This window comes from Hemicordylus capensis, chromosome 4 (genome assembly GCF_027244095.1).
Source record: "Hemicordylus capensis ecotype Gifberg chromosome 4, rHemCap1.1.pri, whole genome shotgun sequence".
Taxonomy (NCBI): domain Eukaryota; kingdom Metazoa; phylum Chordata; class Lepidosauria; order Squamata; family Cordylidae; genus Hemicordylus; species Hemicordylus capensis.
The window spans coordinates 124,645,725-124,663,492 of NC_069660.1; the positions used below are offsets into that span (position 1 = coordinate 124,645,725).

The 17,768-nt window shown below is 45.6% G+C and overlaps 1 protein-coding gene across 2 annotated transcripts in view; it reads left to right on the forward strand.

Annotated features, from left to right (window-relative positions):
• The window catches only part of EPHX4 (epoxide hydrolase 4), a 49,724-nt gene that overhangs the window by 19,710 nt on the left and 12,246 nt on the right, over positions 1-17,768 (forward strand). For both annotated transcript variants that reach the window (XM_053248956.1, XM_053248957.1), the window contains one exon: positions 16,123-16,280. In XM_053248956.1, the coding sequence (XP_053104931.1) occupies positions 16,123-16,280 (158 nt within the window). The remainder of the gene's footprint in view (positions 1-16,122; positions 16,281-17,768) is intronic.

A 17,768-nucleotide genomic window follows, 5' to 3' on the forward strand; every position in this document is an offset into this window, starting at 1 on the left:
GTACATTATATGGGAAGTGAATGTACTTACCCTATGATAAATGTATTGGCTGACATCCAGATTAAGGCAGTGTGGTGCCCTAATGCTGTGCTGGTGCCATGGGAGCAGCAGTTTTCACTAATCTTCCCTTTCCTCTGAAGTCCACCATGCTTCTGGGAAATATTCCCTCAGGGATGCATGGCCTTCAGGAATATATTTTCAGGAGACACTGTGGACTTCAGAGGGAAGGGGATGTTGGCTAAAATCACTCCTGTGTCATAGCACCAGTGCAGTACTCTGTTAGACTGAATGTCAGCCATTGATTGTTGATCTATCTATAACAATATATACATTATCTAACAATATACAAGTTTATATATCTATAACAACTTGTACCAAATATCTGTGAGATGCTAACATTTGGTACAAGTTGCATCTCAGGAATAACATCACTGGACAGTCTCAAAATAGTTGCCATTATTTATCCTTGGGAAACCATCTATTTTCTCTAGAAGCTGATAAAAGATTGAATTCTAGAGTGTTCTGTTTACCATAGTAACCACTAGGGTGGCTATTTGTCTGATTTTCCCATTAAGTGTCCAGTGACTGCTAGAATTCTGTGAATCTGCATTAAAGGATATATGCAATCACCAAATACATCTGCAACAAGCAATCTATCTACTAAGGCTGAGCAGGTTCTCCAAATTCAAAAGGTGTTTCAAATGTTCAGATTTTACACTGTTGGGCTGTATCCTTTGCTACTGTTTAACTGAAGAGCCTCCATGGTAGGTATTACTTAGAGAACCATCACATTATGGTATTAAAGCTAAACGCATCTCATCATGGTCAGTGCTTGGGTGGGAAACTGAAAGATTCTAGATCTCCCAGAAAAAGAATGAGAAAGTATAATACAGGGGTACTCAATCCTTTTAATGCTGTGACTCCCTAAAATAATATATATAGCTGTGTAATCCCTTGCCTCCATCTTTAAAGCTACTGGCTGACATCCTGACTAATCACGTGTTGACCATGATTAGTCTAAAACTCCAGAAAGTATTTGCAGTCTTACACAAGAGTGGAAAAGTCCCTGTGCTTTGGAAGCATGGCAGACCAGCACAGGGGCTAGTGCTTCATTGATGTTAGAAGTACACACACTTTGTTAGGATGTCAGTTAATGATTTGATTAGGTTAGAGAAATAAAGTACATTTAACCTTTTAAATGGGAATTAGCTTGCTTGCTCCTACTTAGTTTTTCAAATTTGGGTTTTATGTTTGAGACTGCCTGTAGCGGATTACAGCCTTTGTCTCAGAGCAAGTTCATGTGAAGGAACGAAATGCTGACTCATCCCTGCAGAGTTTTCTGGAAAAGGCTACTCCTAAAACTTTCCTATGATTCTTGGTAGTTTCAAAAATGGCTGCCGCCACCACCCCTCTCTATTACAGAGCTTGACACTCCCTGGCTTGGGACGGAAATCCCAGGGGAAACTCTCTTTATTTTGCTGTTTGAAAAGTACAAAAAAAACCTTCCACGTGCAAACCGAGACATGGGGAGAAAACTGATAGCCATTGACCGATGAGGTGTGTTTTGCACCAGAGAAAAAGCCCCCTTTTAGGCCCCCCTTTCTCCTGAGTAAAAAATATACTCGGATGAGGCTTGTAAAAGAAAAGAAGAACAACAAAAACCTCAGTTTTATTCAAATGCCACAGACTGCTTCTGTCTGTGGTTTTTCTCAGCTTCTTACCTAGTTACAGGTAAAAACAGTAAGTTACAAGAATACTTCAAAAAACACCCCAGATGAAGTTGGGGTGGCATGCTTTTAAAAATCGTGGTTACCCAGTTGCAAGAAACAGGTATGTAGGAAAATACAAAAGTACAATTAAAACTTACAGAGTCTTTTGCAATGCCCTGGCTGGATAGGTGTAGGTTAGTGTTTCTTAGTTTAATTACATAGCAGATAAACAATAATAGACCAGTATCAGGGATATATAAAGCACCCACAAAAGAAACAGAAAGTCTAATTCAAAATCTGATTAAACAAACTTTCCCTAGACTAAACTTCCCAAAGCCAAAGCCCTGGCTTCCTTTGTCTTGAACTCACCAAATCCTGGATGAGAATTCAAGCCTCTGCAGTGCTATTTTCCAAGAACTACAGTCATCCTTCTGCAGCCATACTCCATGGCCACAAGTCCTGCTATCCACATTCCCAGCCTGCTTCTTCTAACAAAGAACCCTCTCTTCCTCCCAATGGCTCTCTAGCAGTGGCGTATCTAAGGAAAATAGTGCCCAGGGCAAGAACTGAAATTGCGCCCCCACCCCCATCCAAACATCTGACACCCATCTTTCAGATAACTTTACCATAATATCAGCTAAAAAATACAAGTCAAGTTCTTGGTTTGCAATATCATAGTTTATATTTTAATTTAAGAGAACAACAACAACAAGCCCCAATAATGCAAGGTAGGATATCAGAAATAGCTATTGATAATTGTCTCTTTTTATTCAAGGGCTTTATGTAGAAGTTCTGCTGGAATGCAAACCATAAGATTTGAATCATCAGGAGTTTTTTTTAGTCTGGCTGGGTGAGATTTATTGGCGCCTGATACTAGAATGACTTTCAGTACTATCTCCATTTAGTTTTCACAACATATGTAACCATTTATAACACTTAAGGTCACTTTGCACTGCTGAAATAAATTTGCTTAAGAGGTTTTGATGGCCTCCTTCTACACCAAGTCTCCTCTCCTTAAGAGGGGATGAACCAGTTAAAACCAGGGAAGTGATTCCCAGCAGTGTAACCTTTACCAACTTCTCCCCTGTGCACTTGAACTAGTATCAAGTTCTCTTTGAGGTGGGATGACTTGATACTAGTTCAGGGCAGGAAACAAAATGAACTACTTTTTTAGGCACATGCCCCAAATCCATGCAACATCCCCAGCCTCCAAACTGAAGGCTTCTGCACCCAGACAGCTGGCTTTGGGGGTCTTCTCTAATAATATCTAGATAAATTTTGGGGCAGCAATCTTTGGGGAAGTGATCAGTCATCAGTGGGAAGTCGTTGTCCCCCTCAGTTCCTTTTGTACTAGGGATGTGTGAACATCGAGGGCTAAGCAGCCGCTTCCCTCCCTACCAGATCCGTTTTACTTGAGCTTGTGACGGATGGGATGGGAAAGCATCCAACCCAGAGCAGCGCAGATTAAATGAAATTAAGAAGGAGCCTGCCCAGTCTACATTATGAAGCTCCGCTTCTTCCACCCACTGTGCACATGTCTTCAGCTAGAGATCCTCTTAATTTCCCCCTCTCCATCCATCTTCAGGAGAAGGGGGCGATGCTCAGGCTTTTGCCCAGACTCCCCCCACTCCTAGCCTTCCTCAATTTTCTTGCTTAAGGTAAACAGACAGCATGGCTAACCCATCCCCAATTCCTGGATGGCTTTTTAAAATTCTTGCATTTCTTTTTTGCAAGGTTTCCCATCATCTCATTTGTCACAAAGAAAATGAGCTCTGATGTATTAAGCAGAACCTCTGATTTATTTGATTTAGTAGTGGTCTGGGCTAGAGCAAAGTCCTCCGAAGCAATCTCCCAACGTAGAGTTAAAACGGAAAGGGGCGGGGGGAATAACAAAAACTTAAGAGGCAGCGTTTAAGCCTCTTCCATTTGGCTAAACTGACCATGATTCCCAAAGGGCTGAAGAAATATTGTTTTAACAAGCAGCTGCAGTAGAAGGGACAAATGTTTGGGAACCACCGAGCCTTTCAGTATTGATGGGGGTAGAGGGAAAACGAGGGTGGGGGTAGGAAAGAGGAGGAAGGGAGTAGAAACAACTACCGGAGAGAGAAATCAAAGGCAGCCCTAGACGCTGAGAGCGTGAACTAAGCTCTGGAAAAGTTTCAGCCTGATTCGATGTCTGTCTGTTAATGCAAAAGGAATGGAAATAAATAAATAAACCTCAAACCGGCTAGTTTGGGTTTAGTAGTTTAGCAAGACTAATTGCAGACAATGGAGCTGGAATGACTTTTCCAATTAGCTGCTGGTGGTTTTGTACGAAATCCCCTGCTTTCTCCAAACTTGTAAACTCGAAAAGCAAGGTAGGAAGCGAGGGGATCCAAGAAGAAGGTTACCAATTGCTCGCTGCCTGGATACAAAGCCCTTCACCCCTTCCACTTGCACACGGACAGGCACTTCAGAGAAAAAAGGGCGCGATGCAACAGGCTTGCATGCTTTCCCCTCAGCCTGCCCCAGTGCTCCCAAAGAAGGCACGCTCCAAAATGGGCTGGAAATGTGCCGAGAGGACAAAGAAAGACAGCAGCAGCCCAGCCCCAAGAGGCATGCGTAGGCACCACACTACACATTTCCCTCTTCACCACCACCAACCCTCACTTCAATCAGACTGGTTCCCCAACTAACAGCACCTAGATTGCAGATAAACATGGGAGTAGCCCCGCCTGCTTTCAGTTTCCTCCCGAGAAGGAAACACGCAGGGAATCAGGGCTGCAAACTGGAAAGCGGTTCTTTCCTCACATGGGAAAAAATGGCTTCCAGAAAATTATATATACAGAGGTTTCAGTTATAAGGGGGAGGAGGAGTCAAGGTATATTTAAAAATCAAGGCTGTTTGATATTGCCAGAATGCTGTGTGCTTTAAATATATAAATAAATAAATGGGGGGGGGGGGTTCCCTTACTTCAGATGTAGTCTGAGTCTGATACCAGTTCTTAACCCCCATGCCCCATTTTCTGTTTAATAGACAATACTGCAGCAGTTCTTGCTCGTTTGGCAAAGGCAGAGAAGCACGAGGAGTGAAACCAACTGGCAGCCGCTTCTTAAACGCTGCTCCTGCAGGGTCCAGTTTCCTTGCAATGGGGTGGGGGGCTTGACTTCTTGGGCGATAACTCTGCCTTAGCAACAACAACGGACATTTCAGTTTCAGAGCAGTTTACTTACTCAGACTGAGTCAGGACACGAACTAACCCCCAGCTCTCTCTCCAACATCCACATGGTCACTGGTTGTGCCATGACTGGCTGCATACTAAGGAGGGCAGAGCACAACAAGGCAGAGCTCAGGAGAACCAGCAGCTGCTGGGAGTGGGCGGGGCTGCCAACAGGGGAGGAAAGCGCCATAGTTTTAACCTTTCCGCCGCTGCAATGGACTCTGCTTCCACTCTCCAGGAGCCCCGCCCGGACAGATCTCGCAACTGGCAAGTCACGCGGCATGGGGGAGGGGGAGGGGTCCCCCCCCAATTTTTTTTTAAATCTTCGGGAAAGGGTCAAGGCAGGGGATAGGCGGGGGCACTTTTTGGCGCCCCCCACCATGTGGCGCCTGGGGCACGTGCCCCCCTGGCCCCCCCCATCGTTACGCCCCTGCTCTCTAGGTCCCACCCTGCTGATTGGCTGAGCTCTGGAGATCACCTGCTTGTCAGTCAGGACAGGGTTCACTTCTGGCCAACTCCTCAGGGGAAGGGTGGCTGGTTACTACACTGCCAATCTAATTTCAGGCTCCAAATTATTTTCACTAGGTATTTGCTTGTTTTAGCAGCATCTACTTAAAATTCTGATTCACAAAAGTAGGAATCAAGCAAAGGGAATCAGTATTTCCATGGCTTTCTCACTTAATTCTTGGTACTCAGCTTGGACACTAATTCAAAATTCAGGAAGAGACACTGTCAAGAACGTAAAGCTAAGAGCTGCTCCAACTTCTCTGAGACCCTGGAAGGCACACAAGGAGACAAGAGCTGAAAACCCTGTATCCTCCACTGCTCACAATGCCAAGGGAAGCACCACAATGACACTTCTTTGGCCACTCACTAGATGAGCTCTATTTTATTATTTATTTATTTCTCAAATTTGTAGAGTGCTCCAAACTTCTGTCTTTGGGTGGTTTACAAAAATATAAAACAAATTAAAAATGAAGACCTTAAAACAATTTAAAACCACAGTTGAATTAAAAAGTCTTTGAGGATTTTTAAAAAGTTGTCTGAGATGGGGAGGCTCTTATTTCAGCAGGGAGCATATTCCACTCTAGCGAGTGTTTCCTGAGAGAAACCTCTCCCCCAAGCTAATCAGTCAAAGAAGTGCCACTGGGTCTGCCCTTGGTTTTGTGTGTGGTGGGGGAGCCAAGTCATTTTTGGCTTCTGTCTTCATCTCCCATTGTCCCTGACTGTCTTCATATCTTGATATATCAGATAAGGCTCTGCCCTCCTGACAGCTCCCTAGTGAGTTGTTTTGGACCTTCTTTTAAGTTGTTTGGGACCCCCGTATAATCCCAACCCCCAGTTTGAGAACTTCTCATATAATAGATAAATAGCATCTGAATGGTGTGCTAAATAAATGGCTTTGCATAAAGTACCACCTGTGTAACATGAGTGCGCTCTCTCTCTATTATCAACTTGTAATAAAATGGGAGTTTCTACAAATTGTATTTGGCATCAAATTGTATTTGGCATCTTCCAGGATCTTTTAAATCTTTATCCCACTGTTACCCAATCATAATGAAGTATATGCTTAAATGAGTAACGTTCTTATTAAATTGATTATTAAATTCATTCATTATTCATAATTATTCATAATTCATTCACTATTAAATTCATTTTCTCATTAGAATCCCTGTTACACAATGCATTTCTAACAGTTCTTCGACGTGGTCTCTGCCTTTTACACCAATGGGCTATGTGCCTGCGCAAAGACCTCGTCGGAACCTAACAAGCTCAATTCTCCTGCTTTGGGCAGGAACCCCACCCTCAGCTGCTATATGCGGCTGCACCACTCCTCATCCCCTCAGTCTTTCGCCGTCCACGCTTCAGTCAACATCATGGAATGTGCAGCTCGGCAACAAGTAGGATTAGTATCTATCCCCTTGTTTTTTCCTGCTTTCTTCTCTGTTTCTTCTTTACTTCTTTATTTTTGCGTAGTAGCATTTTTTCTTGGCATTTTGTTTTCTATGGGTTTTTCCCTCCTTTGGAGCTCCGATCCTGGCTGGGACGGAGCATGGTGGCTGGCCGGTCTATGGTGTTTATGCCGGGCATGACGAACTTCAAGAAAGGTGTTTGTTGCAGATCTAAAATCCCTCCCCCCCCAATACTCATACTGAGTGTCATCTTTGTCTGGGGAAATTCCACATTGTCAAGACCTGTCTTCACTGCCAGGTTTACGAAGCAGGCTCACAAGAACAGGGCTTCTCGCCTGCCCACAGCCCTGTGGGACTTGTCTCTTTGTTCTTCAGAAGTCTTATCTTTTAAGCATCAGTTAAAATGGCTTTGTCGGTACAGTCTGACAGTCCTGAATCTGCTTCCGTGGAAGTAGAAAACCCGGCCTCAATACCGGTTTCGACGCCCTCCATCGTTGTTCCTGCGATGGTTTCGAGCACTTTGATGTGTTCAGAGGACTTGCCTCTATGCCCTCTGCCAGTGGTGCCGGATCGTTCTCCGACTCCCTCGAGGTTGATGAAGATGAAGAAGATGAAGATGATTCCGAAGTTGCTTCATTACTTGCCGGTGGGTCAACACCTCCTATTCTGAAGAAAAAGAAGAATGCGTCGGTTTCTACACCAGAGGGCCCTTTGGCCAAGAAGCCTAAGTTGGACTCGCCGCTGACCGGAGATTCGTTGGACGTGGCACCTGAGCATGCTCGCCTGTGTAGAGAACAGTTGGTAGCGATCGATGAGCCTGGCTACGCTTCGTTGGGGGAGGAGGCCTATTTGCCAGAAAAGCCCATGGAAGATACATCGTGGCTGCCTCAGCATCAGTCACCCTCTCGACAGCATCGGGAGCATCTCTCTCCTAGGGATCAAAGCTCCCGTTGGGACTTGGAAGATTGCTCCTCTCTTTACAGACAGGATTGGGACTGGGACTGTCATGAGACCATTTACACGGATCGGTACCATGTATCAGAGCATCGTTCTCCCTTAGATGAGGTGATGCCTTCATATAGTGTTTGGCATCAGGACTCGGGTTCTTATGACCGATACAGCGGGGACTATCGTTCGGACTACTTGAACTATGTTAGGCCTCGATATGGCCTTCGATACCTGGATGATCCTGCATATGGGTGACCTGGAAATGTTCAGGACTGGTGTCAGCCACCCTCACACTCTGATGGGAGCCTATGCTCTCACTCCCCACATTGTTCCCTTCAGGATCATCCTGAGCAGTGTGTCTCGCCCTCTGCAGCTCCTGTTATGCAGCAAGCTTCGCTCCCTACCCAGGTCCTGCCAGTGGAGCTTCCTGCCTCGATACCAACTGTGATAAGGGCAGCAAACCGGAATCGCCTACAGTTTCAGCGGCCTTGGCCCAGGACTCATCGGTGCCTCCTGAGTCAGAGTATGAGAGTGATCCTAGCTCTCCGGAATCAGAGGGTGTTTCTGGGGCTCATCTCCCCTGGATATACAGTTGGACTCTAAGCCTGTTTCTCCATCAGAAGATCTTAAACAGTACTCCACGTATGTGACATGGATGGCTTCAGCCTTGGGCGTGAGCCTCGGTACGCAACAGAAAGGGGAATTGGACCCTTTGTTTAGCCTTATCGATGCGGAGGCTAAGGTACTGGCCACTTTACCCCTTATCTCAGCATTGTTGGGGGTCATGCGGGGTCATTGGAAGAAGCCAGCGACTCTGTCGCAGCCTAATAGATGTTTGGAGAACTTTTATAGGGTGCTATTACAGGATGATACAGCGTTCCTAAAGAATCATCCTACCCCTAATTCTATAGTAATAGGAGTGTCTCTGCAGAAGACTAGGAGTCACAGTCAGTCGGCACCGGGTGACAAGGAAGGCAAAAAATTGGACTCCTTTGGGAGAAGGCCTCAGCTCTGCACTTAAGAGTGGCGAACTTTCAGGTCTACAATGCTTGATATAACCACTTTTTGTGGGAGAGAGTGGCTCCCTTCCTGGATCTACTGCCAGAAGATAAACGTGATCCTGCTAAGGCGTTCCTACAAGAAGCAATACAAGTTGCTAAACAAGAACTCTACTCAGCCAGGCACTCAGTGGAGTGTGCAGACAAAGTGATGGCCATGTCGGTGGCTCTCAGGCAGATTCCTGGCTGCGTTGCTCTGGCTTGACCTATGAGGCCCACGCTAGAGTTGAGGACCTTCCCTTTGAAAGTTCTAGCCTCTTCACAGAACAGACTGATGACATGCTTCAAAAAGTCCAGAAGCTGAGGAGCACGGCAAGGTCCATTCCTATTCTTCTCCAGCACCCAAACCGCAGAAGCCTTCCAGATGGTCCCCTTATCAACAGAAGGCCCCATCTCAACAGCAGTCACCTTCTGAACGTTCCTTTCAGGGCAACAAGTACCAGTCCCGATACAAATCAGGCCCGCAGCCTAATAAGCTGGCCTTCCAAAAGCAATCCCCGAACACCTTTCCAAAGCAACTATGACTCAGGGAGCTTTTGGACTCACCTGGCCCCATTTTCAACCGAATAAGACAAGGTGACCACGGACCAGTGGGTCCTCACGGTCATACGTTTGGGTTATGCTCTTAAGTTCTGCGGGACGCCACCCGTGTCCAGGGTCGTGTCTGCTCTGTATACTCTGGAATTGGACCAAGAAGTCACTGCTCTCCTGTCAAAGGATGCAATAGAACGGATCACCAATCCAGAGAGTCACGGTTTCTATTCCCGGTACCTTATCATGCCGAAAACGGACTGAGATGGGCGTCCTATATTGGTCCTCAGGGCCCTGAATAGGCACCTGGTGTACAAGTGTTTCCGGATGCTGTTTGTGCCTACCATACTGGCCATCCTGGAGAAAGACATGTGGATGGTCTCACTAGATTTGAAGGATGTGTATTATCACGTCTTGATATGTCCTCAACATCAACGATTCCTCCGCTTTCAGATAGGGGGGATCACATATCAATTCAAGGTCTTGTCGTTTGGTCTCACAACAGCGCCCAGGGTTTTTATGAAATGCCTGGCCCCTGTGGTGGCTTTCCTGCGGGAGCAAGGTGTGCAGATCCTGCCATATTTGGATGATTGGCTCATCCTGGCAAGCACCAAACGAGCAGTCTTGGACGCCTTCAAGATGGTTGTGGATACTCTGCAGGTTTTGGGTTTCCAGATGAATTTTGAAAAATCTCAGCTGGAACTGACCCGCAGGATTCAATTCATAGGGCTGATTTTCGATGCAGCCTTGGAGAAGGTCTTCTTCCTGGACACCTGCATACATACACTCAGGAAGCTAGCCTCCACATTTCTATCCGGAGGTCTCCAGACTATGCATTCGGTGCAGCTCTTGTTGGGACATTGGCAGCCACCACTTATGTGCTTCCTCAGGCGTGCCTTCGGATGCGAATCATCCAGTGCTGGTTCTTGGATTATATTCGACCCCCTTCGGGATCCAACCCGTTTGGACTGCATGCCCCCTCTATGGGTGCAGGAAACTGCGGCCTGGTGGGCCGAGATCCACCATGGCTGTCGGTGCCCCTTTCAGAACTCCCCGGTCTCGATGGGTGATTACGACTGATGAGTCAGAGCTTGGTTGGGGAGCGCACCTGGACGTTTTTCACCTGGTCCCCCAGGGAAAGGACTCGACACATCAACTACTTAGAGTGGCTGGCCATATTCAATGCACTGAAGGGGTTCTTGCCAGTAATTGCAGTAACGGTCCAAACAGACAATACGATGGCGAAAGCCTACGTAAATCGAAAGGGTGTCATGTCTTCGAGGAGCCTTCTGTTCCTGTCAGTGGATCTTTGGCACTGGTGTGTGGTGCATACAGTGTCGCCTCAGGTGGTCTACATTCAGGGTGCCCTGAATGTCCAGGCGGGCACGTTGAGCCGGATGTTGTCAGTCTCCCACAAATGGACCTGGAACCAGGATGTTCTCAGGAACATATTCGCAAAGTGGGGTGTTCCAGTTCTGGACCTATTTGCTTCCTGGGACAATGCTCGATGCACCCTTTCTTGCTCCAGGGGAAGCGAGGGCTCTTTGAGTGATGCCTTCGTCCTGTCTTGGACGGGCCCTCTACTGTACCTGTTTCCTCCATTCCCCCTCATTCCGAGGGTGCTGAGCAAACTGAGATTGGAGCAGGCCAGGGCCATCCTGATGATATGAACAAGCTGGCAACCCCCCTTTTAAAAATTAGACCCAGAACCCAGAGAGCCAAGTTGAGGCCTGTGAGTGTGTTATTGCAAAAGACAACCAGGATGTGAGCTTTTGATTTTTGCTGAACTACAGTAACCAAAGGGAATTGTTTATACCTACCCAAGGCTTAAAACTTGTTTTTGCACTGTGCTTGTCAAGTGATAAGTCTGCCTAAAAAGTAAGAAAGGAATGCTCTCTTCCTGTTAAGAATTGAAATTGCCTTGCATTATACTACTGGTATGTTTTAACTGTCATAGAAATCATTGGATTAATTAAGAGAATGCCTTTTCCTGCTAGAGCTGGGCTGTGAGATTGTTTTGGTTTGTTGCTATGCTGCAGAAGAGATAAGCCACACTTTTCACACAGCAACAGTTTTGGCCACTTGCCTGGACTAGAGGAATGTGTTTTCCACTGTTACTCAGAACAGAAATTGCCTTTAGTTGTTAGCTATCTCTAATGAGGTGGAATGATTTTAACTGTCACTGAGAACCCTACACTAGGAAACATCTGGTTGATCTGCTTATGCTAATTGCTTGAATGTAATCATAGTTAATAAAGCTTTTAAACTGTAGTCTTATGTTGTTTGGCTGTGCCTTCCTCTCCTCCTCCTTCCTCCCAATTGCTTCCATGACACTCAGAAAGGAACTGGAAGTAGCCTCTGTTGGCTAGGGTGAGAGCGGGCTGCCTGCTCTCCCTCCCCCTTGTAGAAGGGACGCAGCAGCCTTATCTTATCACTGATAGCCCCTTGGTGGCCCAGGAGGCCTTGGTTTTCGGCCCTGAGGCGGCTGGCAGTGTCTTGGATGCGCCTCCCCGCTCAGCCGAACCTGTTGTCACAGGAGAGGGGTTGAGTGCTCCACCCGAACGTTCGGGCCCTTCATCTGATGGCCTGGAAGATCCTGCCGACTTCCCACCAAAACCAAGGGACATTTTGGTTGCAGCCAGGAAGCTGTTCACTAGAAAATCTTATAAGTGGAGTCGTTTCAGTTCCTTTGATAACCTGCATGGGTTTGATGTGTATAATCCTTCTGTTCAAGATGTATGTAATTATCTACTCTCACTTAAGAGTCTGGTCTAAAGCTGTCGTCCCTTAAGGTAGATTTGGCTGCCATTGTGGCACATTCCCTGGCAACCCGGGCTTCATGATTTAAAGACCCGGTAGTTAAGAGCTTCTTGAAGGGTCTGTCACATGTTTTTCCTGACGATCCTGTTATGTCACCGACCTAGGATCTGTCTGTGGTTCTGGCTGGATTGATGCGGCCTCCCTTTGAGCCTTTGTCTTCAATTGATCCCTGTCTCCTTACCTGGAAGGTTGCCTTTCTGGTGGCCATCACCTCCAGGAGGAGGGTGAGTGAATTATGGGCACTAAGGGTTGATCCACCTTACCTGCAATTTCATAAGGTCAAGGTGGTGCTTAGGCCGGATGTACAATTCCTTCCTAAGGTGGCCTCTATGTTCCATCATTCCATGCCACTTACTCTGCCTGTATTCTTCCAGGACTCTTCCTCTGAAGCAGAGCGTAGGTTACATCATTTTTATGTTAGGAGGGCATTATCCTTCTATGTCCAGAGGTCTGCTGAGTGGAGAAAAATGCATTCCCTGTTTGTTCTCTATGATGGGCCTCGTAAAGGCCTCCAAGTCTCTGCTCAGTCTATGACCAGGTGGATAGTTTCAACAATTGAGCTTTGTTATAAATTGGATCATAAGCAGTTGCCTGCTTCTGTTAAGGCCCACTCGGTCAGATCCATGGCAGCCTCTATTGCCTTTGATCGTGCAGTCCCTTTGGACACTATTTGTCAAGCGGCTACTTGGGCTTCGCCCATTGGTTTATCCACCATTATGCTATTGAGAACAGAATAATGCTGTATTTGGCAGGAATGTCCTGCAGTCCATTTTCAGTTGATGTACTTGTTTCTGAAATAAATGATTCTGGCAGTTTACATATTGCTTTATTTCTTCCCTCCTCCTCGGGTGCTAGCTTGTTATGCGCCCATTGGTCTAAAAGATAGAGACCACGTCGAAGAACAATAGGTTGCTTACCTGTAACTTTGGTTCTTCTAGTGGTCATCTGTACTTTTACATGCCCTCCCGTCCTCCCCGCAGGGTCTCCTCAAGGTGGACTCCGTGACTGAGGGGATGAGGAGTGGTGCAGCCACATATAGTGGCTGGGGGCAGAGTTCCTGCCCAAAGCAGGAGAATTGAGCTTGTTAGGTTCCGACGAGGTCTCTGCGCAGACGCATAGCCCATTGGTGTAAAAGTACAGATGACCACTAGAAGAACCAAAGTTACAGGTAATCAACCTGTAGTTCTAACCAGGTATGCAGCTGGTGAAAATATATGGAGATATCAAATCACTGACAGTTAATCTTTGTTGTTAAGAAACAGCTGTGATTGACTAAATAAGGACATGTTGATAAATACACTGCTGATAATAAATTACAAAATATTTATAATTAAGTTAATTTGTGACACATTTTACATCTCCTTTTGATTTCTAGAATGAAAAAGTTACATTGTTTGCCCGCCTCTGAAAAAGAACCAAATTTTATCCATCAGACTATAACTGAGGTCTAATTTTTCTGGTCCAGCTAGTCTTTTGTTTGTGGTTTCAAAAGGAGGAAGAAAGCTTTCTTTTTTTTTATTGCAGTCAATTTAGGTCCTGGCTTAAAGATGCCCAGGATGCTGTCAGCTATTTAGAGAGATGCCTTAGCCACATATCTGTATTCACTCACGAAGGTACCATGAGGATAAGTTAGGAAGAGCAGCGGATGAGGGTCTGTGCCCCAGGACATTGTCCTTCTTCAAAATGGAAACTACTAGCAGGATAGAACCTCCAAAGTTATCGCACAAAGACTCTGTAGGATAAAATAAAAGCCCAGTAAAGCTGAGAGGAACAGCAGTTAGATCCCCGCTGAAGTGGCTGTGTGAACAGTACAAAACGGAAATACTTTCCTGAAGACAATGTGGGAATCAACTAAGGCTTTTTGGAAAGATAGATACAGATTAACCTGTGTGCCACAAATGCAGTTGGGAATTTTTGTATAAATGGTATTGTGAATAAGATGATCAATCAGTCTGATCCCCCAATTCCCAATCTATATGGAGAGTGTGTTGGTCACTATGTTCATGACTGATGGTCTAAATGGACCAGGATGAGCGGAACAAGTGCCAGAGCAATTATGGTATAAACCACTTCTGTTTGCTACTTCTTCCATAAGACAGTTGAATACACACACACACACTTCCTCTCTCTCCTCTGCCTCCAAATCTCCCAAATGCAAATTTGCCAGACTGGCTCCATTCTCCTCCTCCTGTCCCCTCCCACTAACCAGAGAGCATTAGGGATGTGCAAAAAATTTCAGGCACAGAACGATCTGTGCCCGAAACGAGCAATTTCGGGTGATTCGGGGCCGAACCGATAGAATGAGAATTCACACCTCAGAAGTTTTTTCTGAGGTGTGAATTCTCATTCTATCATAGCAAATGAGATTTTTTTCAATTAGACAACTCTCATGACCCCACTTTCACTTTTTCACACTCTCAATTACTATGAATATGAGGAAGTAATCAATTTAGCACACTTCACCTTATGAAGACAAACCTCAGAATTCACCAAAATTCACCCCTCTGCCCAATCACTCTGAAATTGGGGACGGGTGGTAGCCTTCACCCATTAGGCACTATCTACCAGCCCAGCCCACTCCTCTGGGGCAGATCCACTTTCTGCCCCAAAGACACCAAAACTTCAAATATTCCCCAAAAATCAGGCCTCTGCCCAATCCCCCTGAAATTGGGGTGGTAGCCTCCACCCATTAGGCACTACAACCCCACCCCACTCTTTTGGGGCAGATCCACTTTCTGCCCCCAAACTGCCCCAAAGTCACTAAAACTTCAAAAATTCTCAAAAAAATCAGCCCTTTGTCCAATCCCCCTGAAATTGGGGTGGTAGCCTCCACCCATTAGGCACTACCACCCCACCCCACTATTCTGCCCCAGTCCCCACTTTCTGCCCCAATCTGCCCCAAAGACATGAAAACTTCAGAAATTCCCCCAAAATCAGCCCTTTGCCCAATCCCCCTGAAATTGGGGTGGTAGCCTGCACCCATTAGGCACTACCACCCCACCCCACTCCTTTTGCCCAGATCCCATGCTATGCCCCCGAACTGCCCCAACATCACTAAAATTTCAAAAATTCCCCAAAAATCAGCCCTTTGCCCAATTCCCCTGAAATTGGGGTGGTAGACTCCACCCATTGGGCACTACCACCCCACCCCAAAATTTTGCCCCTGGGCCCCTTTTTTACCCCCCGAATCAATTCAGATTCGGATTAAATCCGAATCCGAACCGAATCAAGGGTGATTCGGGTGGCCCATATTCGGGCACAAAACAGAACAGGGGTGATTCGGTTCGGGTCCCAAACCAAATCACCGAATTCCCGAATTGCACACCCCTAGAGAGCATTATCTTCCAAGACTATGATAATAGGTATTTTATTTCAAAAACTGGAGAGAGAGAGACCCAGCTGTCAGGAAACTATTTCCTGTCATTAGCTTGTATTAATGAAACAGTCATCTTGGAATATTAGCCATTAATCAGTCTAACAAAGGACCCTCAGTATCTTTAACCCCATCTTTTTACTAAAGAAGATATGTGGCAAAGTGATACTATTTTTTCATTGATGCTATGAATGCATCTCCTACCCCACCCCAATACTTGCTGTCCCTCATCCATCATCAGGATCCACACAGGAACAATAATGTGCATGGGTTTTTATTTTTTATTTTTAAAAAAACTCTTCTTTCCTTCCCTTCCCATACTAAGCTTGACCTAGCAATTATTAAAGAAGCATGTCAAGGTTTTATTCAGGCAGACATTTATAATTTAATCTGTTACTGGACTGTGCTTTGATTTTACCTGTTTTTATCCAGCTCCCCCTCCCCCTTTGATGGAGTTATGTTTATGATGTTGTTTGATGTTTCTATGTGAACAGCTTTTGGTTTCTTTTGAAAGAAAAAGCAATTTGTAAATCTTAAATAAAGACTGTGAACTCTTCTTCTTATTTACTAGGTACTCCTGGCGCCACCAGATGCGGGACTTTAAGAGTGAATTCCGAGTTGTGGCCCTGGATTTGAGAGGTTACGGAGAAACTGATGCTCCTGCCCACCGAGAGAATTACAAGCTGGACTGCCTGATTACAGATATAAAGGATATCTTGGAGTCTCTTGGTGTGTTAATAGCAGCCATACTGCCCAATTTATAATATTACTGGGGAAGGGAATAGCTAGATGATAACATTTTTCCTTTTAACAAAAGCATTTTTTAAGGTGATGGCTCGTGTGTGTGTATAGCATATGCTACTTTCCCCACTTTAAATCTAATTCAGGCAAATTTGATATGCTTGTAGTTTTTGTTTAAAAGATGTGATTTTTGAGCTGCTTAACAAAATGTGTACTTTATTCGGAATGAAAGTGTCAGCTCATGCAGCGCTAATATGTAGTGCTCATGCAGTGCTGAGAGTTAAATGGAAGGATCTTTCCAGACAATCTCTTTTTGCACAGTAAAGTGAAGTTGTCATGCATTTGTTTAAGGAAATCCAGCTATCTCCAAGTAGAAATATGTGTCACATATAAATCATATTGTTGCAATGCCAAAACCACATCATATTGTTGAGAAAATATAACCTCACCTCTACCCATACCCCTAGCCAGCACTATCAGTGCAAATACAGCTGCCATGTGAAAGGTCACAATGGCACAGGCACTTACTGGATGATTAGCAGCAGCACAACATCTTCACAGACACACACACGCTTGTGCACTTTGGCTGACATCCAGACTAATTAAGTGGGTGCACTTTGAGGAACTGTAGGGATGCTCTGGGAGTCCCTGCACAACACTCCCAGCCCACACCCCCAGTATGTGCACTGTTGTGTCAGAGCCCTTAAAGTTTGGAGCACTCGTGCTCAGGAGGGGCTCTGCAAGATCAGAAACATGTCATCCTTCCAAACTCTCAGGGCTCTGGCACAACAGCGCACGCAGGGAGACTTGGGGAGCTGCGCAAGAGCTCCCAGCAGTGCACTGTCTTCATTAGTTGGGATGTCAGCCTTTTTAGCCTACTTTCCAGCAGGCTTATGAGATCATTCTGTGTGTGTGTCCCCCACATCAACTTCGCAATGCTTGGACCAATATGAACCAAATCGGGTACAGTTGTAGGGACACATAGGGACACCTTAATGGTGTAGTTTGTGATGATGTCATCAACCCCAATCCAAGATGGCAGATGCGTAAACTTTGGAGGTTTAAGTGGGCTAACTTGTAAACCACTTAACTGATCTGAACCAAATTTGCTACAGCTGTAGGGACACATAGGGATGCCCAAATGGCATGGTGTGTGATGTCATCATCCACTCCAATTCAAGATGGCGGCCACGTGAACATCTGAGCTGCAAGTGAGCTAATTTGTAGACTGTCTAACCCATTTGAACCAAAGTGGATACAGTTGCAGTGGACACCTCAATGGTGTAGTTTGTGATGATGTCATCCACCCTGACTCAAGATGGCGGATGCATAGACTTTGGAGGCACAAGTGGGCTAACTTTTGAAATGCTTAACTGATTTGAACCAAATTTGCTACAGCTGTTGGGACACATAGGTATACCTCAATGGCATAGTTTGTCATGATGTCATCTACCCCAATCCAAGATGGCAGACACA